Consider the following 22,244-nt stretch of genomic DNA (forward strand, 5'->3'; position numbering starts at 1 on the left):
GCGCTCGGTTATGGTGGTGATGGTGGCAAAAAACATTTACTCTCGGCTAAATTTGTACAGTGCGGTGATTGGGGTAGGGCCCTATTAGCCCTTCCCCGTCACTCTACTAGGCGGAGCCCTCTATTCCGGGGCGCCATTGGCAAGCAACGCCGCCCGCGTCTTTTGAACCAACCCCTTTGAGTCTTTAGGTCTTGACAGCCGAGCAGGGCCGCTTCCCAGTCCTCTCTTGTGGGGTGGGGGTGGGGAGGTGTCAGCCACCTCCCCATAGAAATGGCAGGCCCCATGAAAATCACTGGGGTACATAGGGGGTGACATGTGATGTTCTTGATATCAGATTGGTATGGTTCGTTTTGTTTTTTCCTGTTTATATGTGCATGTGTTTCGGACTAAATCTTCAGTTGTGAGTTAGCGCTCGTCCTTGTCTTGTCTTTGCTTTGTCCTCGTGTTTTCTGCGCAATTTTTTTCAGTATGCCCATCAAAGAATGTGTTGAAATATTTAAGCACCGCCGGGGACAGTAAAGTGTTAGCAAGAAATTTGATGCGGAGGCGCTCGTCAACGCGATCCAGTCCCTTCCAGTTCCTTCCGATCCAGCCTGATAGCGCCGCTGGTCCTCCTTGTAGTAGTCGGTTATGTGTTTGAATGTAAGGGCCAGATTGTCTGATTGGAAGTAGGCTTCCAAGGGCAGGGAACTGGATCTTCGCATCGGCAGCTATACTGCAGTATGCGCCAGGCAAGCGGGGTAGGCCATCCCAGCTCCTGGTTAAGACAGGCCCCTCACGAGTCGGTGATGATGTGTTTCCACTTCGGATTATTGAGAGCCAGAGCAATGGCAAACTCCTCCGCCTGTGTTGCACTGTAGGCTTTGAAAGTGAGCCTGTTAACTGTGCTTGTATTGTGCACGACTGCAGCAGTGTACCACCCCCCGTGGTGTCAGCCGGCAGCGCTCACGTAATAAAAGTTGTTGTAACTATAGTATCACGTCAACGCTTCCGCGCGCGCATGGCGCCTACCGCTATGGTCTTCGCTGGACATGTTGCGTGGAAGGGGTCGGACCCGAATGGCTCGTCTTCACGGTTCTGGCACTCTCTTTCCTCCATGTGGTAGTCGTGTTTGATGCGTAGCCGGTCCAAGAGGCGGCGACCGGACGTGGTCTGTGCAAGACGCGTGTATCGGTCGACTATGTAGGCTTCTCGAAGCTCCCGGAGTTTGTTCACCGTGCCCAAAGCCAGAAGTTTCTTGTTGGATGTGGCAACCGGGAGGTCTGGAGCCCGCTTCATGACTTTCCGTTGGATGACCTCCAGTTCGTCGGCATCGTGTTTGCGCAGCTGAAAATATTGAGTTGAGCAGAGGACTCTACTCGTTACGAAAGCATGGGCAAGCCGCAGTGCATCCTTGCTTCGTAATCCGCCCCGCTTGTTGGACACCCCGCGGACTATGCGGCCCACCTGGCCTCCCGCGGTGCGAAGTTTCGCCAGGGTGGTGTCGACTCTACGTTGGGGGTGCATGAACAGACCAAGGACGCTGACCTCCTTGGCCTCCCGGATCAGTCCCGAGGGGAGACTGATGCGCAGCGGAGTTGTGTCCCAAGGTGCGGGACGTACGTGCACAATTTCAGATTTAGCTGGAGCGCATTGGATTCCGCAGTAGGCCGCGTAGTCGTGGACTATGGTCGCCACTGCTTGCAGGCAGGATTCCATGTGGCCCACGTTACCATGCGTGGTCCAGGCCGTAATGTCATCTGCAGAAAGAGCGCGATCACGTTCGGTTCGGCGCTCGGCTGCTGGTCCAGCGTGCCCAGGTTCGAACCCGGCGCGGCGGCCGCGTTACGATGGAGGCGAAAGCCTCAACGCGTGCGAGTGCAGAGAGATATTAGTGCACCTAAAGATCCTCATCATCATCATCATCATCAGCCTGACTACGCCTATTGCCGTGCAAAGGCCCTTGCCATGTCTCTCCTTCAATCATGGCAGAGCGAAGCGGAGGGCGTGGCTCTTGGAGGCGTTAAGCTCCGCACCGGACAGTGCCGCATATGTGGCGACGGTGGCTCGACGGAAGCTTTCGCTGTTCGACACGGACAGAAGTGTCACGTGCGTAACCGCGGATGCGTGGGTTGAGGCAACACCTCACAGGAGCGGTACCAACGACCGGACCCGGTGACAGGGGACACCCAAGACGCAAACCTCGCGTCGAAGGCTAAGGTTGCAAGGCTCTACAAATCAGCAACATCAGGTCACTACACAGCAGGACGTTGCAGTGAATGGCGTCTCGAAAACCGAAACAAACGCATAAAGGAACTTCATCACTGAGGGCTCAACAAGTGCATAAAATGTGGGTTGCCACCCAGAAACACCATGACCTTATTTTGTAGCGTGAGCTACACTGGCCAAAGTTGAACAGTTTCGAGTGGCTCTGGAGAGCGATTGGCCGCTAGGGGGCCGTGTAGTACAGACGCACCCCACATCGGCTCCGCACAAAGACAGCGGAATTCGCCAATCGCCAGCATCATCAGCCAAAATTTCACCACCCACGGATCTGCGAATGTGAGCGCTGCACGCCATCAATTTTTGGCCCGCCTACGCCATTTTTCGGGCACCCACGGCCCTTTCTTCTGTGACCTCTCCGCCTGAGCTAGGCCTCTCTCCGCTGGGAGCTAGGCCTACTCCGACGGACGCTTCCGCCACCAACGCCATCATGGAGGTGCAGGTGCAGGGAGAGGTTCTAAACCCCAACGACTACGACCCAAGGGACTGGACGCACATTCTTAGTGTGCCTGCCCGCTCCAACGACGTCCCTTCAACAACCCGACGCCAGGAGGGCGCAGCCTCTGCTACCGGTACCCCCAAGTCTCCATGCCTTGAAAAGTCAGCGCACCTGCAAGCAACGCGCACAGCTGCGCAGCGTTCGCGGCAGCAGCCACCGCTTCCTGCTGCAGATTACAAGATCGTTTTTAGATCACGAGGCGGGCTGCAGCTGGACCTGCTTCCACCCCGACAACTACGAGAGGCCATCCTCCAAGCGGCGTCCCAGCTTAAGGAGCCAGCGCGTACCCAAATCAGGGTACACCCGGTCAACAACACCTGCACCGTAAGCACGCCCCTAAAGGATGACGCGCTCGCTCTGGTTCGGGTGAACACCATCACACACCAAGGCAAGGAATTCGCCGTAGCACCTTACATAGCCCCGCCGGACGGAGCAGTACGCGGAGTCATCTCCAATGCTTATTGGAATGAGACCCCGTCAGAGCTCCTGCAAGACCTGCTCACCGGCAACCCAGACGCCCTCATCGTGGACGCCCGCCGAATGGGCTCTACGCGTTCCATCTTAATAACTTTCCGGGCTGGACCTGTCCCACGCGCAGTTCTTTATGGAGGAGCCCTCCACAGATGCACACCGTACCGAGGGCATATAGACGCCTGCACGAACTGCCGCGTCCCAGGTCACCGGACGGATGTGTGCGTCCATCCAAGGTCTCATAAGTGCCCCCGCTGCGGGCAGTCCCACCCAAAGGAAGATGTGCCCTCATGCACTCCCAGCTGCATTCTCTGCGGCGGCCCTCATATGACCGGCACCGGGAACTGCAAGGGACGGGGCCGCAAACTAGCGTCTCCGAAGAACGCTCTCTATCCTCCGGATACATCGCGGCTTTCCCGCTGCGATCAACCAGGCACAGCCAGCAGACGCAGTTCGACGACTTCCCGGTCGCCTTCTACAAGCCGGCAGAATGGCAGCAAGAACGCCACGCGTCTCACCTGGGCAGACCGCGTTTCTGGCAAGGCTACCCGTCATCCCCCACCACCCCAGTCCTCCCAGGCAGATCCGAGAGACCAGGAGCTCAAGGCCTTGCGTGAAGAGGTAAGCCGCCTTTCCTCCCTCCTTAGCACCCCCGCCCCCTCCATGCCCCCTAAACCCGCACCCGCTGTCATTAACTCGACCCCATCATCCACAGACACATCGAGCACCCCTCCCGCAAAGAAACAACGCACCACAGACGCCCCACCCCCTCCCGTACCCTCAGAAATAGACGCTAAATTAGCAGCACTCGAAGCTAAATTTGACCACAAACTAAAAGAGCTAGACGCACGCCTCGAGGCCAGATTCAATCACCTTGCCGCCACCCTCACCGAAAAACTTGAGCAGCGCATGGACGCTATGCTTACCAAGATGATGGAACTCTTGGAACATAATTTTAACCATCGCTTCACCCAACTTACACGCCCTCCACTCCCCCCATCCTTCCTCCGCAAGCACAAACCACCTATCCTGAGCCACACATACCAATTGACACCCGTCTTACTTCCATCCTCAATCCCCCTACCATCCAATATGGCGGGGGGGAACACTAATTATCTACCCATTTTAACTTGGAACTGCCGCGGCTTCCGGGCAAAGCGCGCGCCTCTGCAACTTCTCCTTCCCACCATCACACCCACGCCCCACACACTACTTCTACAGGAGACTGCACACCGGGCAACCCTCCCCTCCTACACATCTACACATTCAGATACCACTAACACACCCAGGGCGTCCACACTTGTCCACCGCAGCCTCACCTACAAAACTCATCACATCACGTCTGAGACGCCCTGCGTGATCACTGAACTTATACATCACACACATTCCCTTTCTTCCATATTTATAGCAAACATATACCACCCCCGTCCCAGCCGATGGCCTCGCTAGAATCACTTCTGCGAGACCTACATCATCTAGCAGGGAAACATCCCCTACTCATCGGCGGGGACTTCAACAGTCAGCATACTGACTGGGGATACACAACCACGACACATCGAGGTCGCAGGCTCTGGCTGCTCCTGCAGAACCTCCAACTCACTGTGCACAACACGTTTCAGACGCCTACGAGGATCGGCAACAGTGTCAGCATGGACACCAGTCCGGACCTGACGCTGAGCCGCTGTATCCGCGGCGTTACCTGGAACAGAACACAACATACACTGGGCAGTGATCATTACATTATACAAATCACTGGCCCGTACAAAGCACCCCGTCACGCAAATACAACACACAAACTCATTAACTGGGATGCCTTTCGCGCTGTACGCACCGCCCTCCCAGACACTCCCATCGCAGACATCGACGAATGGGTGCAGTCACTCAAGCATGACGTTCACCACAACACGCGAGACATTGAAACTACAACCGAAACACCTACCCTTGACACACGCCTAGCCCACCTCTGGGAGGCTTATCACAGCATCCTAGAACGCCGGAAAGGCAACAAACACAACAGAACGCTTAAGAAGCGGCTGGCCGCGCTGCAGACACAAATCCACCAGCACTCTGAGGAGCTCTGCCGATCCAACTGGGGACAGATATGTGACGGTATCGCCGGAAACCTGTCCAGCAAACGCGCATGGCAACTCCTCCGACACCTCATTGACCCCACGCGCACCAAATCAGCAACACAGCACCACGTGACACGCCTCACACATGAACACATTTACGATCCCAGCACCCTTCTAGACACACTTCGAACCATGTACACATCTCCAGGCGGCCCCATTCCTCTACCGCACTACACAGGAGAAGCAAATCCAACACTCGACACCGACATCACGGAGACGGAAGTCAGAGCGGCCCTCCTGACTCTCCGCGCCAACTCCGCACCTGGTGCAGACCAAATCACAAACTCCATGCTCCGTAATCTGGATGACCAATCGATCACCCACATTACGAAATACTTCAACCAGTGCTGGAGCGAGGGTAACCTCCCGCAGTCCTGGCGCCACGCAAAGGTAATATTCATACCTAAACCCAACAAACCACTTACACTTCAAAACCTTCGCCCTATTTCGCTAACCTCATGCCTTGGGAAGCTCCTAGAGCATGTTGTGTTAGCGAGACTCACCAGTCACATGGCGGACAACAATCTTTACCCGCATAGCATGGTAGGGTTTCGCCCCCATCTATCCGCACAGGACGCTATGCTGCAACTCTCACACGACATTTTCGACCCGCTTCTTCCGGGTCACACCAAGGCAGTCTTAGCTTTGGATCACTCCAAAGCTTTTGATCGCATTGAACATCAGGCGATCATGACTGCTCTATCCCCCTTGAATGTGGGTGTGCGCACGTATGCCTACATTCAAGCATTCCTCACTGACCGCACAGCTGAGATACACTTCGGCCCTCTGTCTTCCCCCTCCTACACTCTTCAGAGTATCGGCACCCCTCAAGGGTCCGTCCTTTCTCCCTTTCTCTTTAACATTACCCTCATCCCCCTCGCCCGAAAATTGGCCACTACTCCCCACCTGAAGCACACTCTTTATGCCGACGATATCACCCTGTGGACCACTCACGGTAGTGACGGTGACATAGAGAACACCTTACAGGAAGCAGCCACCCTCACCCAAAATAACGCACGGACCATCGGACTGTCTTGCTCCCCAGAGAAGTTCGAACTCTTCCCCATCCGGCCTAAGAACCACCGCTGCCCCCGCTCCCCCATTGCCATTGAACTGAATGGTGACCCGGTACCTGAGGTTGGAACCCTCCGTGTATTGGGCCTGCACATCCAGAACGATGGCAAAAACACCACCACCCTCAAGAAACTCAAGCAGGTTGTAGGCGCGATATCGCACCTCGTCCGCAGGGTTTCGGGACGTCGTAGAGGCATGAAGGAGCGCGACCTATGTCGCCTCATTCATGCCTTTGTCCTCAGCCGTGTGCTGTACACTACCCCATATTTACACCTATCCAAACATGACATAAACGCTTTGGATGCTTTGATTCGCAAGGCATTCAAGGTAGCACTTCACCTTCCCCTCAACACACCCACAGACACATTACTAGGCCTGGGCCTCCACAATACGATCGGGGAACTGGTGGAGGCCCACCGACAGGCCCAATACATCAGGCTCACACAAACCTCCACAGGTCGGTATATCCTAAACACCCTCGGAATCAAAATACCGGCCAACGACCCAACCCTCCTCGCCATCCCACGATCCCTTCACCGAGAGCTCCTCATCAGGCCGCTCCCGAGGAATATGCACCCGTCCCACAATTAGCAGCGCCGCAGAGCCCGTGCGAAGGCACTTCATCGAGCGTACGGCCCCCAGCCGGACGCCGTGTGGGTGGACGCTGGCTGCACGGGTGATGAAGCGACAGCAGCTGTGGTGGACTCCTCTTTATCCGCCCTCCTCACACTACCTCTCCCTCCAGACACGTCCCCAGAGGCTGCAGAGGAAGCCGCCATTGCCCTTGCTATAACCCGCACGGAAGCCCGGTACATTTTAAGCGATTCTAAAACTGCGATTCTAAATTTTGCTCGAGGCCGAGTCCATGTCCCTGCTTTTGGCATACTGGACTCGCCCGATGCCCACCCGCCCCGCCAAGTGGAGCTGATATGGGTGCCCGCGCACTCCGGGAATCCCGGAAACGAGGCCGCCAACCTTTTAGCCCGAGGTTCTTTAAACCGGGCTCAGGTGGCCTCTGATCGGGGATTCACGTAGGAGCGCATGCACTCATTCAGTGAGCTGACCCAGGCGCACAGAGCCTTACGCCAGCTCTACCCCCCGCCCCACCCCTCCCTAGATAACAAACACGCAACACTCTGGCGCAGACTACAGACACACACACTTCCTTCACCCCTTACCCTAGCCCATTATCATCCCTCCTTCCCCACTCCGGCATGCACTCTATGCCCAGAACCCGTCGCCTCTTCCCTCCACATCATTTCCCTCTGCCCGGCGGACCCTCCCCCGCGGGACCTAGAGAACCTCAAGACCTGGGAGGACTGGGAGACCCTGCTGCGCTCGGAGGACCCGGCCGTGCAGACCATCGCCACCGGCCGTGCTGCCAGTGTTATGGACCTTCGGAACATAAACACTTGAGTGCAGTGGGGTCGTGCGGGGACCCTGGGGCGTGCCCAGAATTCCTCTGTAAATAAAGTTTTCTCTCTCTCTCTCTCTGGAGAGCCGTGCTGAGCCAACACCCTCTAAAGAAGTTTTCTCTAGAGGGTGTTGGCTGAGCATGCGTGAGGAGGAAGTGACCTCACTACACTCAGGTGGCGTGCCTCGCCGCGTGCGCGTTCGCCATTCCTTTCCTTATAATGATCGGAATGTAAAACGTTGCAAACGCCAAGAGGAAGAAAACTTTATTACAACAGGAATTCGGGGCACGCCCCAGGGTCCCCGCACGACCCCACTGCACTCAAGTGTTTATGTCCCCAAAGGTCGATAACACTGGCTGCGCGGCCGGTGGCGATGGTCTGCACGCCCGTGTCCTCCGAGCGCAGCAGGGTTGTACACTACCCAGTACCTACAACTATCCAAACATGACATAAACGCTTTGGATGCCTTGATTCGCAAGGCATTCAAGGTAGCACTTCATCTTCCCCTCAACACACCCATAGACAGATTACTAGGCCTGGGCCTCCACAACACGAACGGGGAACTGATGGAGGCCCACCGACAGGCCCAATACATCAGGCTCACACAAACCTCCACAGGTCGGTATATCCTGGACTCCCTCGGAATCAGAATACCGGCCAACGACCCAAGCCTCATCTCCATCCTACGACCCCTTCACTGGGAGCTCCTCATCATGCCGCTCCCGAGGAATATGCACCCGTCACACCATGATGCGCCGCAGAGCCCATGCGAAGGCACTCCATCGAGCGTACGGCTCCGAGCCAGACGCCGTATGGGTGGATGCTGCCTGCACGGGTGATGAAGCGACAGCAGCTGTGGTGGACTCCTTTTATCTGCCCTCCTCACACTACCTCTCCCTCTAGACACCCCCCGCAGAGGCTGCAGAGGAAGCCGCCATTCCACTTGCTATCATCCGCACGGAAGCTCGGTATATTTTAAGTGATTCTAAAACTGCGATTCTAAATTTTGCTCGAGGTCGAGTCCATGTCCCTGCTTTTGGCATACTGGACTCGCCCGATGTCACCAGAGAGGACTGGGACGCGGCACTGCTCGGCTGTCAAGACCTAAAGAGCCAAAAGGCTTTGGTTCAACGGACGCGGGCGGCGTTGCTTGCCAATGGGGCACCGGAGTAGGGGCTCTACCTAGTATTCTAAGGGTAAAGGCCAATAGGGTCCTACTTCTATCACCTTTCTGTAAAAATTTAATTGCCCATAAATGTTTTAGAGCGCAGCTCTTTGGCGTCCGTTCCTGGGTTTCGCGTCGTCGTCGGCCTCGTAACCAGCTCCGCCCCCCTTTCATCCCCCCAGCACTATCAGCGTCAGCGGCATCAGTCAGTCGCTGCTATCTCTTCCCTCCTCCCTTTATCGTGTTGTCCGCTTGCTGCGCGCGCTTCTGCCCCCATCGTTTGCCGCTGGGTGTACACGCCGCCCCCCTCCCCCCTCTTCCTGCGAGTCTCCGGTTGTCAAAGCGCCGGCTCGAACTTAATTCCTTTCTTCGCTCCTCCTCCAATGCAACCCCTGTGCGGTGGCAATCAGAGAGCCAGATCGGTGGCGGCGGATCTGTATATGTGCACCGCCCGAGCCGAAATTGCGAATACGTGTGAAAAATTAAAAAAATATTCTGTGATAGCGCATACATGTGTTGCTCGATTTCTTTGCCTCAATCTATCGAAAAGGTGAAACAGCTTATTTGCTGCGCTCAAATTTCGCATTAGGAAGTAACGTAATCGTCGGTAATTTTTTTTACCACCACCACCGCCCGATGCACCCCCGCCCCGCTATGTGGAGCTGATATGGGTGCCTGCGCACTCCGGGAATCCCCGAAACGAGGCTGCCAACATTTAGCCCGAGAACGTTCTTTAAACCGGGCTCAGGTGGCCTCGGGCTGCCAGTTTTATGAACCTTAGGAACATAAACACTTCAGTGCAGTGGTGTCGTGCGGGGACCCTGGGGCGTGCTGCGAATTCCTCTTGAAATAAAGTTTTCCCTTTGTGCCGCCGCGGTGGCTCAGTGGTTATGGTGTTGGGCTGCTGACCCGAAAGACGCGGGTTCGATCCCAGCCGCAGCGGTTGAATTTCTTTGGAGGAGAAATTGTAGAGGCCCGTGTACTGTGCGATGTGGGTGCACGTTAAAGAACCCCAGGTGGTCGAAATTTCCGGAGCCCTCCACTACGGCGTCTCTCGTAGCCTTAGTCGCTCTATGACGGTAAACCCCATTAACTAAACCAAACTAATCTCTCTCGCTCTCTCTCTGAGCGACGCGTTTCTGGCACAACCTTGTCAATGCCTGCAATTCACATGTCTCTCTTGTCACACCACGCACCTATAAGCCGGATTGAGGTGTCCAATGATCAAGGGAGTCATTATGCGCACTTCCTTTCCATAACATGGTCACGCCAATAACACAACGAACGCCGAAAGCATACGGCTTCAACGCAGCATTCTAGCCCAATGTCACTTCAGTCACTTAACTTAAAGCACGGTTGAGGTGTACACTATTCCAAGAGAGCAGTTAAGCATCTTCCCTCTGGAACTACGTATCACTGAATACAACCTGCCATTTTAAGAGAATTTATTGTTTACCGAAAATCTACAATTCAACAAGCATGTTCAACAATTTCACAATATGGACTTCGCTGAAGATCACATCACAAGTGGTCCATTTATACGCAAATCTAACAAGCACGAACTTGCGAGGAAAGCCAACAAAACGCACTTTTGTTGCACATCTTCAACCCAAACAACGCTCCAGAGTTTGATGGTTTAGTTAAGTTATGCAGACAGAGTTTGAATCCCTTTCAGAATAGCCTCATAGGGGATTAGTAGCACAAAAAGCCTTTTGTGACGTCAAGTGGGTTCTAAATTAAATCATACAGACCGAGGCACAGTGGTATTTCTTCACATTGAAACGTACTGAAAGCGATGGGAAGTCGGATAACACAGTCGACACCCGAGAAAATGAAAGGAACCCGACCGCGCCGGCCGCGTTTCGGTGGAGGCGAAACGCTAGAGGCGCCCGTGTGCTGTGCGATGTCAGTACATGTTAAAGATCAGCAGGTGGTCGAAATTATTCCGGAGACCTCCACTACAGCACCGCTTTCTCCCTTTCTTCTTTCATTCCTACCCTCCTCCCTTCCCTTACCGCGCGGTTCAGGTGTCCGCCGATATATGCGAGACAGATACTGCGCCTTTTCCTTTCCTCAGAAACCAATGTACCTATTTAACAATTACGGGTGGCGGGAGAGGAGCACTTAAGGCTAACTGCGGGCTTTGAATGAGAACCCATTATAGAACGCAGCTCTTTGGCGCCCTTTACTGTGTTTCGCTGCGTCGTCGTTGCCGTCACTAGTAGTAAATAGGTTTTTGAGGAAAGGAAATGGCGCAGTACCTGTCTCAGATATCTCGGCGAACACCTGAACCGCGCCTTAAGGGAAGGAAGGAAGGTGGGAGTGAAAGAATAAAGAGGGAAAGAGGTGTCGTAGTGGAGGTCTCCGGAATAATTTCAACCACCTGGGGATCTTTAACGTGCACTGACATCGCACAGCACACGGGCGCTTCTTGCGTTTCGCCTCCATCGAAACGCGGCCGCCGCGGTCGAGTTAGAACCCGGGAACTCCGGCTCGGTTAAACATGCCACCATACTCTCTAACTTGAACACCACTAACTGCGGGGCGAAGGTCTTCGCCTATGTCAGAGACTTCCTCTCTGCGCGTCAGGCACTCCTCCGGATCGAGGACGAGGAGTACGGCCCGTACTCTATGGGTACACGAGGTACACCACAGGGGGCGGTGTTATCACCACTCCTTTTCAACATCGCCATGATGCACCTGCCCGGCCGACTGGCTCAGGTAGATGGCATAAAACACGCACTCTACGCAGACGACATTACAATCTGGACCACCGAGGGGAGCCTTGGGGAGATAGAGGACCGCCTTCAGCAGGCCGCCACCATAGTCGAAGCATATGCTGCCGACTGTGGTCTCCAATGTGCTCCCGCCAAATCAGAGCTTCTACACGTCAGGACAAGCCACAAGGACAACACGTCTCTACACATATCTCTGTCAGGCGGTCCCATCAGAGAAGTGGCGGAGCTCCGGATCCTGGGTCTGTTCATCAATAACAAACTTAGGCCGGACTCTACTATAGCGAAACTCAAGAGCATAGGTGAACAAGTAGGGCGCATGATCCGCCGTGTTTCCAACAAGCGGGGTGGTCTGCGGGGCAGGGACGCGCTACGGCTCGCCTATGCGTTCGTGACCAGCCGGATCCTCTACGCCGTGCCGTACCTACGCACCACCAAACAACAAGACGAGCGCATTGACGCCATCATCAGGAAGGCAACAAAGCGAGCACTGGACCTTCCGGTGGCTACCTCCAACGCCAAACTGAAGGCGTTGGGAGTGGTAAACTCCTATCAGGAGTTGCGGGAGGCCCACCTCGTGAACCAATATACGCGGCTATCGCAGACGGTGCCTGGGCGCCGCCTGCTAAACCGCTTACACATCCAACACACATGCATACCAGAGGGGACGGAGAACATCCCGGTGCTGTGGCGCCACATGCTCTTGGTCGCTCCGCTCCCGCGTAACATGGACATGGCTTCACATGAAGGCAGACGACAAGCGCGGGTTCGCACGCTTGAGAGGCAATATGGGTATAAAGAGGGCGTCTATTACGTGGACATCACAGGGCCGTCGCCCTCAGGATTCTTCACGGCTGCCGTAGTCCACCGGGGAATGAATGTCGATGGGCTATCTTTTCGGGCCCCAAATTCAACACGAGCGGAGGAAGTCGCAATAGCTCTCGCTGCCGCCGATCCAAAATCGAAAACGGTTATTACAGACTCTCGCCGGGCCTGTGAACATTATCTTGCAGGCGAAATATCACCTCTGGCCTCGCAAATTCTAAGACGCGCTCTCGCCGATCCAACTCGCACAAAAGTGATCTGGGCTCCTGGCCACCAGGGTCTACGAGGCAATGAGGCCGCTGATGCGGCCGCCCGAGCGCTCACACACCGGGCTCCTCATCCTAGCTCTCATGGCTCAGAAGCTCATAAACCGCTTCTGCGGTTCCGCGAAATCCTAATTTATTATTGCGACAGCCACCGTCTCTACCCGGCACCTGCCAAGGGGCTGAGTAAGGCGGAGGAGCGAACTCTGCGGCGCCTGCAGACAGGAACCCTTCTCTGTCCTGCAATAGCAAAACACTTCGATCCGAACACAGGTGGGAGCTGCCCGCACTGTGGAGAGATCTGCGATATATTTCACATGGTGTGGGCATGTACTCAGAATCCTCACCTTCCCCCCTCCCCCACCCCCACCCGAGAGGCATGGGAGACTGCCCTCCTCAACTGCTCCACACTGGAGTCCCAAAGGGCTCTGGTCAAGCGGGTGCGAGACGGGGCCTCGTCATGCGGTGTCCCGGACTAAGGATACCGACCATGCAGCAGGGTTATTTATTATTTTTTTTTAACCCTCAAGCTCTCTTGATTAAATTTTTTCACCACCACCATCACCGTCGCCGTTGTTGTTTGTACCGCAGTAGACACCTTAGTCGCGCTTTAGGCTGCGAAACCAATGGACCGGAAGTTCCCTAAACAAAGGAAAGACGCATTACAACCTTCTTGCAACAGTGGACACCTCACTCGAGCTTAAAGCTATTTGGTGATAGTGACAGATGTGTGTTGTATGCGGTATCATTGCCAAAGTTGTGCCATTTTAAGAAAAGGAAGTGCGCATAACTAGCCCGCTGGGTCAGTGGACGCCTGAATCGCGCTTATCGGTACGGGGAGGGGGTGATGAGTGAGAAATGTGGGTTGCAGGCACTGAGAACGCTGCGCCAGAAACGCGGTGCTGAAGCCATGTGCCGTCGGCATTCATTGCGTTGATTGAAGTTGGCGTTGAAACCGTTCTACGCTCCAACCATTTTGCTGCCGAAGCAACACTACGCTGGGTGTGAGCGTTTTCGCGGTGTCTCGGAGAGCTCCAGCTGCGCATGCGTGAGGAGCGAGTGTGAGAAAGTTGCTCATTTTCTCTCCTCAAAAACAATTTTAAGACGGAAGCCTTTATTAAGGCGAAAGCCTTATTAAGGCGAAAGCCTTATTAAGGCGAAAGCCTTTAATGGCTGATGCTGGCGTGACCAAGACAGCAAATCTTCCGCGTTTCGGATGCGAGACTTATATGGGCATATGCCAATCAATAGTCAATAGATACTTAATCAGGTGCAATGTAAAGACGTCGGAACATCATATACAGGGATTTCATGATTATATCATTGTACTTAATGACTAAATGACTAAAGACTAATTGTAAATTTGTAATAGTTAAGAAGTGGCATGTGGGACTGTGCACTGCACCTGTACCTTAACATTAATTAATCAGTGTACTAGTTAAGGTCACGTTAACTATCACTAACCGTACAATCACTAGTGTCAGGAAATGTGCAAGTCATGCTTAACTATCATTAACCATTAATAGTTACACGTTTGTAGACGTTTCATAGACTGTGTCGAGCATTCTAGTGAGTTCCATAACTTGGCAGGTGAGGGACACGACATGATGGATGGCATTAGAGCAATAGTAAAGACCGATTAGCCTAATTAACCTTTCTAGACACACCACATACATAATTAAAGTTTAGTAAGAAATTTGTCGAGCTGGGGAATCGAACCAGGGTCTCTGGAGTGCGAGACTAGCACGCTAACCACTCCTCCATGCCAGCTCGATGGTTTGGAATGAACAAAGGCGCGTCTTGCTAATATGGCACCTTCGTTCACTCCCATCCTCCTCCCTTGCCTTACCGCGAGGTTCAAGTGTCGATCGAGATATGCAAAAAGAGATACATTTCCTTTCCTCAAAAACCAATTTACCAAGAGATACATTTCCTTTCCTCAAAAACCAATTTACCGTCGAGCAAGGCGTAGAGCCGAATGGGCGATGGCGTTCTGTGGACTGTGTTCTGTGGCATTCTGTGTGTGTGTGTGTGTGCCAAAAAACGACTTCAAAGTCATACTTAGACCGAAGAATGGACTCAACATCAGCCAACTGAGCACGCATCAGATGGCCCGGGCTATAACTAAAGCATGCGGAAAACCGGACATCTGCAACGAAGGCCGCTTCCTTATACGGCTGCGCAACGGATCCAACATCGCTATACTCAGCACGCCAAGCATGGAGACTGCCAGTGCTGTGCAGTGTATTTCGAGTCTGCGCTTTGATGCAAAGAACTATGCAGTGACAGCTTACGTGGCCGCGCCGGACAATTCATGCAAGGGTGTCATTCATGGAGTGGACGCCGGGACCACGCCAACTGAACTACTCTCACATCTTCGGGTACGTACCCAAGGAGTCAAAATACTTTATGCAAGAATGCTTGGCAAATCCCAAAGCGCGGTCATTACCTTCGAGGGAAAGATCGTTCCGCGCTACGTCTATTATTACGGCGGCGAGATACGTTGCTACCTCTATCGATCATCGCGGCAAGTTTGTTATATATGCTTAAAGGCCGGACATAGGGCGGACGTATGCCCGACACCTGACGTCGTCGTCTGCTCTAAATGCACCGAGCCAGTGATCGAGGACGGACACTCCTGCGAGCCCAGGTGTGTGCTATGCACGGAAGCGCATCCTACAGGGGCAAAGGAGTGCAAGGAGCGCCTCAGGAAACCGAGACCACGGACGAGAAAAAAAGAGGAACCAGGCGGCGGAGACAACGGCGGACGCGGCCGGGCCCGGAAGCGCTGGTTCAGCGAGGACTCCAGTTCGAGATCCACGTCCAAATCGGCATCGAGATCAGGTTCAAAGTCGAGATCGGTGTCCAGGACCCGGGAGGATCCAGACACCAAAAAGAAGACGAACCCCTTACCATACAAGAAGTCAGACACGCTGCGATGTCCGCCACAAAGAACACAACACCAGGGAGGGATGGCATCACTAATGCCATGATAAGAAATTTGGATGACAATTCAATCAAAAGATTCACAGAATTCGTCAATAAACACTGGGAACAGGGGACCCTCCCGGACGACTGGCGACATGCGGAAATAGTAATGATTCCGAAGTCCGGAAAGACTCCAAACCTAGAAAATATTAGACCAATTTCCTTAACATCATGCTTGGGAAAAGTGTACGAGAGAGTTGTGCATCACAGGTTGCAGACCCACCTTGAGGACAACGAACTCATGCCACACACTATGTTTGGATTTCGAAAATACCTATCGACACATGACGTTCTCCTGCAGATCAAGGAGGAGGTGCTTACTACCGTTCCAAAATATGGAGAAAACATCTTGCTCGCTCTCGATCTTAAAGCGGCCTTCGACAACGTCAGTCATAGGGCTGTGCTGGAGGGGCTTAGCAAACTGGGTTGTGGGCAGAGAATATTCAACTATGTGAAAGCCTTTCTGACTAACCGAACCGCTACCATTGGAATAGGAGGCATCAGGACTGACACCTTCAACACCCCCGAAAAAGGAACACCGCAAGGCTCTGTGTTATCACCTATGCTTTTTAATATTGCAATGATTGGTTTAGCAAGGGCGCTTGAAGAAATTGAAGGAATCAGGCATGCCATCTACGCAGATGATGTCACAATCTGGGTGACAAGGGGATCCTTAGGAGAAAAAGAGCTTCTTCAGCGAGCAGCAGACACGGTCAACGCATACGCCCGACACTGTGGACTCGCATGCTCCCCTGAAAAATCCGAGGTGCTCAGAGTCTACAGACAAGGGTATGATCTGCAAAACTCCATAGATATCTACATAGGGGAAACGAAGGTTCCGGAAGTATCGAAAGTTAAGATCCTCGGCATGTGGATCCAAAGCAACCGTCGTATTTATCACACGGTCAGACAGCTAGCAAATACCACAGCACAGATCACCAGGATGATTGCAAGAATTTCCAACAGAAGAAGAGGTATGAAGGAGGAAGACACATGTAGGCTAGTACAGGCCCTCGTGGTCAGTAGGATCTTATACGGCGTCCCCTACCAAACACCGCTCGAGCAAGAAAAGGAGCAGTTAGAGGCAATTCTTAGAAAAGCATACAAATGCGCTCTCGGACTGCCGGTCAACACTTCGACGGAGAAATTCCTTAAACTGGGCATAAACAACACAGTACAAGAACATATCGAGGCCCACCTTCTCGCGCAGAAAACAAGACTGGTACTGTCCGCAACAGGCCGAAACACGCTGCGGTTGCTCGGCATGAGGGACGCTTTGAAAGAAATCAACAGCACAGAGAGCGTTCCAAATGAAATCAGGAGGATCATTGAGATCAGCCCGATTCCTAAAAACATGCATCCCGATATACATAAGGCGAGAAGAAAGGCAAGATCTGAATGCCACGAAAGAAGCTTAGCCGGGGCAAAAAACGTATTATACTTTGACGCAACAACATACAGACACCGATACGGCTCGGTAGCCAGCGTGGTGGATCACCAGCTCAGGGAAATCAACTGCGCTTCGATAAAAACCAACAACATCCTCGATGCTGAGGAAGCAGCAATTGCACTCGCCATCACCCAGCAGAGTGACGAGCCCCATGCACACATCATTACAGACTCGCAAGAGGCGTGCAGAAGATACAGCAGTGGACGCATATCCACTGCAGCCATTCACATACTCAAGGCGAGGACGATCACTTTTACGAGTTGCTTCATCACGTGGACACCAGGCCATGAGGCTGTCAAAGGGAACCTATGTGCGGACGCCAATGCCCGAGGATACGCCAACCGGGAGGCGCGCACCGAAGGGGAACTGGACGCAGTCACTAGACGGTATGGAGCCATCTTAGAACACCAACGAGCCCTCCGTAGGGCCTACCCTCCTCCCCACAAAGACCTTAGTAGAGAGCAGTCGGTTGCCTGGAGACAACTGCAGACTAATACATACCCCAATCTGAGTTTACTCAGCAAAATTTATCCTTCCACATATGCCAACAAATGCCCGCTATGCGGTGAACACCCAACGCTTTACCACGTTACATGGGCCTGTCAGAAAATGCAGGCAGTGCCGATAAACAACACACCAACACCGGAGCAGTGGGAGGCTGCGCTGTCCAGCTCGAAGCCTGAAGAGCAGCTCAAGCTGATCGACAGGGCTTGCAAGACTGCAAAGGCCACTGGGGCCCTGGACTGAGGGCTCCACCTACTCTTCCATAAAGAACACTTGTTGTACAATAAAGTTTTTCATTCATTCATTCATTCTGTGGACTCCCTGGCAGCGTCGCAAGACGCTGTCGCGTTTCATTATTACAGGCGAAGCATTACACCTTAACCACATATCAGTGACACAAGCAGCAACACTGTGCTTAAGGCTTGCGCCTCACCGCACTTTAGGTCAACAATGTGCCGCCCTGAATTTTTCATTTTCTTCATTGCGGCCCCTCTTTCTCTTTGTTCTTTTACTCCCACTTCCTCCCTTCCTTTGCAAACGAATAATGGGTGTCCACCGAGATATGTGAGCCAGTTACTGCGTAATTTTCTTTCCTCAAATGCAATTTTCATTTTCTTCACTATGGCCTCTCATTCTCTTTCTTCTTTCCCACCGACTTCCTCCCTTCCTGTACGGTGGGGTTCAGGTGTCCACCAAGATGACAGAGAATTACTGCTCCGTTTCCTTTCCTCAAAAATGGTTGCGTTCAAAGGGTGGTAGGGCGAACGGCTTACCACCGAACGGGCGAACGGGTGGTAGCATTCTGTGGAGAGAGAGAGAGAGAGAGAAAACTTTATTTACAGAGGAATTCGGGGCACGCCCCAGGGTCCCCGCACGACCCCACTGCACTCAAGTGTTTATGTTCCGAAGGTCCATAACACTGGCAGCACGGCCGGTGGCGATGGTCTGCACGGTCGGGTCCTCCGAGTGCAGCAGGGTCTCCCAGTCCTCCCAGGTCTTGAGGTTCTCTAGGTCCCGCGGGGGAGGGTCCGCCGGGCAGCTTAAGCGTGATTAATTAGCAGTTACTTAGTATTTAGTCATTAATCAGTTATTAGCTAATTAGTAATTTTTCCTTATTCGTCATCAATTACGTGTGACGTAATCCAGTGGTGACGTCACCACTGTCACATAGGCAGAGTGGTGCGGAAAACGCTTTCGACTCACAATCTTTAGACGCTGCATATACATTTTTGTCAGGCCTGCGTAAATGTAAATGTAAATGTAAATTGGTTTTTGAGGAAAGGAAATGGCGCAGTAACTGTCTCACATATCTCGGCGGACACCTGAACCGCGCCGTAAGGGAAGGGAGGAAGGTGGGAGTGAAAGAAGAAAGAGAGAAAGAGGTGCCGTAGTGGAGGTCTCCGGAATAATTTCGACCACCTGGGGATCTTTAACGTGCACTGACATCGCACAGCACACGGGCGCCTCTTGCGTTTCGCCTCCATCGAAACGCGGCCGCCGCGGTCGGGTTCGAACCCGGGTACTGCGTCTCATCCCTGCATTTCATGCTTACTCTACTCTCAGTTGCGGGGGAGGCAGAGAATTTTTTTGCATCATAGAGCAGCATGCCCAAGAAATATGTGAGGAAAAATTTCATACTCGCTTATTTTTGGTCGTCGGGGGTAGTGAATTAATTTCGCTATAGGGTTAGCGCATGTGCTAGACGCTAGAGCACTTGTGGTCTTGGACTCTCTGTTTACACTATAGAAGCTATTGAATAGTTTAGCAGATGGAAAAGCAAGGTTTTTGCGACGTTTTTACCGTGTTCAGGTCCCGCGTACAAGCTCCGTCTTAGGATATTTAAAAACTCTAATTGTTTAGTTGAACAGAACGTTGGGCGAGTTGGTGTAGCGACATATTCAAGAAAACTTTGCGCAGAATAACACAAGACGGAGGGAGAAACGCATACACTCATACGAGCGCAAAATTTCAACTGTATTTTCGGAAACGATACATCGCGTTAAGAAGCAGAAAGACGTGGGATATGCATTGGCTCGGCGGGGGCCGCGTGACGGTGCGGCTCCTGCCGTATTGAGTGTGTGGTGCGCGGTGTCGGTGCGCGTTCATCGTATTCAGTGAGCGTGCTTCCCCGCGATGCCTGGACATTATGGACCCTTTGAACATTTTGTGCTGTGAATGATTTTGTGTGAACGGCGGCAGCAGTCGCCGTCGTGTTCTTGTTTCATAGCTTGTTTGTACCGAGCGACACTAGTCGCTGCCTTGGTGTTTTTCTTTGTGAGGGACTATGGTCCCTTTGTATGAATAATCAGTCCAATAAACTTCTCTTCAAGGCTCCTGTTTTATGGGAGATATTTTGAGCTAAATTTGACCGAGACTTGAAGGCTGATCTTGACAACCATAACATTGTGGGTAATTTCAGATACGTTGACCATTTTCTAGTCCTTCTACAACTAGATTTGAAGAATGATTGCTGACTCAGTCTTGGAGTCGTTTTTTTCTTGCTCGAAGACTCTTAATTTTACCCTTGAACTACGACAGGACAACTGTCTACAATTTGTAGACCTAAAATTGTTTTTTAATAATGACAATCATCTTTATTGGGCTTACATGCCGGGTTTGAAAAAGCTTTGTTACCATATGAATAATCTCATTCTAACCTCGTAAAACGTGACATTGTATCTTCTTGTCTAAGATCAGCCCTTTCGAAGTCGTGCACGCACAGAGTCAAATCCAGTTTTTACCCCAAGGTTGAACCTTTTGAGCGAGCTGGATTTTCGAGTTCAGTATTAGTTTCTGTAGCGGAGTCATTGCTTAGGCAACTTAGAAGGCTTGAGAGGGCCGTCGATGTTCCTCACCTCACGCTGGCAAGAAAAAAAAAAGACTTTTAATTTCCTCCCATATGTGCACAAGCTATCGCACAATTTCAAAAGTGTGGCCAACAAGTTCGAAGTTGATGTTGTTTTTACAGCTCCTTTGAAATTGTCCCGCCTGTGCGCCATGACCAGCAGGTACCAGGGCAAGAGAGCAATGAACAACAAATGTGTCACAAAACAACAAACTCAGTTTGTGTCCTGCACTGTTGGAGTGGTGTATAAGGTTCCACTCAGCTATGGGTCTGTGTACGTAGGCCAAACAGGGCGCTGACTAAATGAAGGCTACGAGAGCATGCCAAATCCCTGGGCTCAAATGGACGCTAGAACCTGTCATTGCATTGCCTTAAATGCAAACACTACATAGACAGGAATAAGAAGAAGAAACAGCAGTGCCGCTGTCTCGAAATTCGGCGCAATTTTGGAAACAAAGAAACAAAAAACAGCGCCGCGCGGACGCGTCTGGCCGGCGCGAGCCGAACGGGGGAGAAGAAAACCCCCGCGGAGCGCCTAGCGTGTGTGCGTGGCTTTCTCTCCCCTCCACCACCGCTCACCGACACGGCGTGCGCCGAGGGAAGAGTCATCCATGCCGAAGATTTCTCTCGAACATCCGAGTCGCTTCTGCTGACCGGGGGAAAAGGGCGTAGCCTTGCGTGCACTAAGACACGTCCCCATCGCCCGTCGGCGGCGGCGCCACGCCAGAACTAGCCCGAACCTTCGCGAAACGTCTCCTGACTTTGACCAATGAGGACGCGCGGCCGACGAGAGAAAGGAAGGGAAACTACACGGGAGATGCTGCGTGTATGTGTGCGCCTACTTTGGCGCTTAGAACAATCAGTTGTGAGAGCGAGCCTATAAAAGAAGGACGTTGACCGCTGTCAAATTAGTCCGGACCGCCGTTTTGCTTCATCGAAGCGCGCCCGTTCGACTCCCGAGAAAACACCACTCGGCCAGCATCGGACCAACGCGGCAACGTACGCCAGTCTGCGGGACGGCATCATCGTGGACCTCTGGTCGTCGGACTGCCGCAGTTCCCGGAGAACAAACTGTGTTTTGCTTGTTTACCTCTCTCTCTTGTGTTAGTGCACTTTAGGTGCAATATTTTCTTTGTACTTTAGTCTCTCTCTCGAGTTTAACTTTGCCCGAGTTGCATTGCTTGTTAATCACTTTGTATGTGCTTGTACTAGTGATTATGTAATCCTCTGTATCGTCTCTTTGCTGTATAAACTTGTTTGTTAGTGAACCTTTGGCTTCGACCCATTCTCTGGCTTGCAACCAGCGAAAGCGGGGCACCGAACGCCCAAAAACCTCTTGTCACTTGGTAGCTGGTCTCCGCTGAGCTTGCCACGCTGAGTCGAGGGCACCTCCTTTGAGTCCGAGACCGCTACCCCCCCACGCTCTCTAAGGATGTCTGGAAACGTCGCGCTTAAAAGTGCGCGAAGTGTGGGTGACAGCCGCCCTCTCCTCCGTTCTACGGTGGCTATCGGGAGAGCTTCCAATAGGGTGGCCCAGGAAATTGTGGAGGCCCACGAGATATCTACTACAGAAGGCTGTGTGAGTAAGGCATCGTTTAGCCCTTCTCAAAAAGAAC

General features: G+C 52.8%; 1 protein-coding gene across 1 annotated transcript; it reads left to right on the forward strand.

The window, feature by feature from the left end:
• The first annotated feature begins 2,258 nt into the window (after nt 1–2,258).
• On the forward strand, nt 2,259–7,782 carry LOC149328791 (uncharacterized). The gene is made up of 2 exons (XM_089559743.1): nt 2,259–3,853; nt 7,670–7,782. Exons 1-2 carry the CDS (start codon nt 2,693–2,695, stop codon nt 7,733–7,735), a joined length of 1,227 nt encoding a protein of 408 aa, XP_089415869.1. The 5' UTR covers nt 2,259–2,692; the 3' UTR covers nt 7,736–7,782.
• The last annotated feature ends 14,462 nt before the right edge of the window (nt 7,783–22,244 follow it).

The sequence above is a fragment of the Amblyomma mixtum genome, chromosome 9 (assembly GCF_055824585.1).
Source record: "Amblyomma mixtum isolate Tamu chromosome 9, ASM5582458v1, whole genome shotgun sequence".
NCBI classification, from domain to species: domain Eukaryota; kingdom Metazoa; phylum Arthropoda; class Arachnida; order Ixodida; family Ixodidae; genus Amblyomma; species Amblyomma mixtum.

Bases quoted from the DNA above. Each gene is read 5' to 3' on its own strand.
- LOC149328791 (XM_089559743.1), top strand. From the start codon at position 2,693: ATGGAGGTGCAGGTGCAGGGAGAGGTTCTAAACCCCAACGACTACGAC. The intron at 3,854-7,669 runs GTAAGCCGCCTT...CTCTATGCCCAG, and splicing joins TCAAGGCCTTGCGTGAAGAG to AACCCGTCGCCTCTTCCCTC.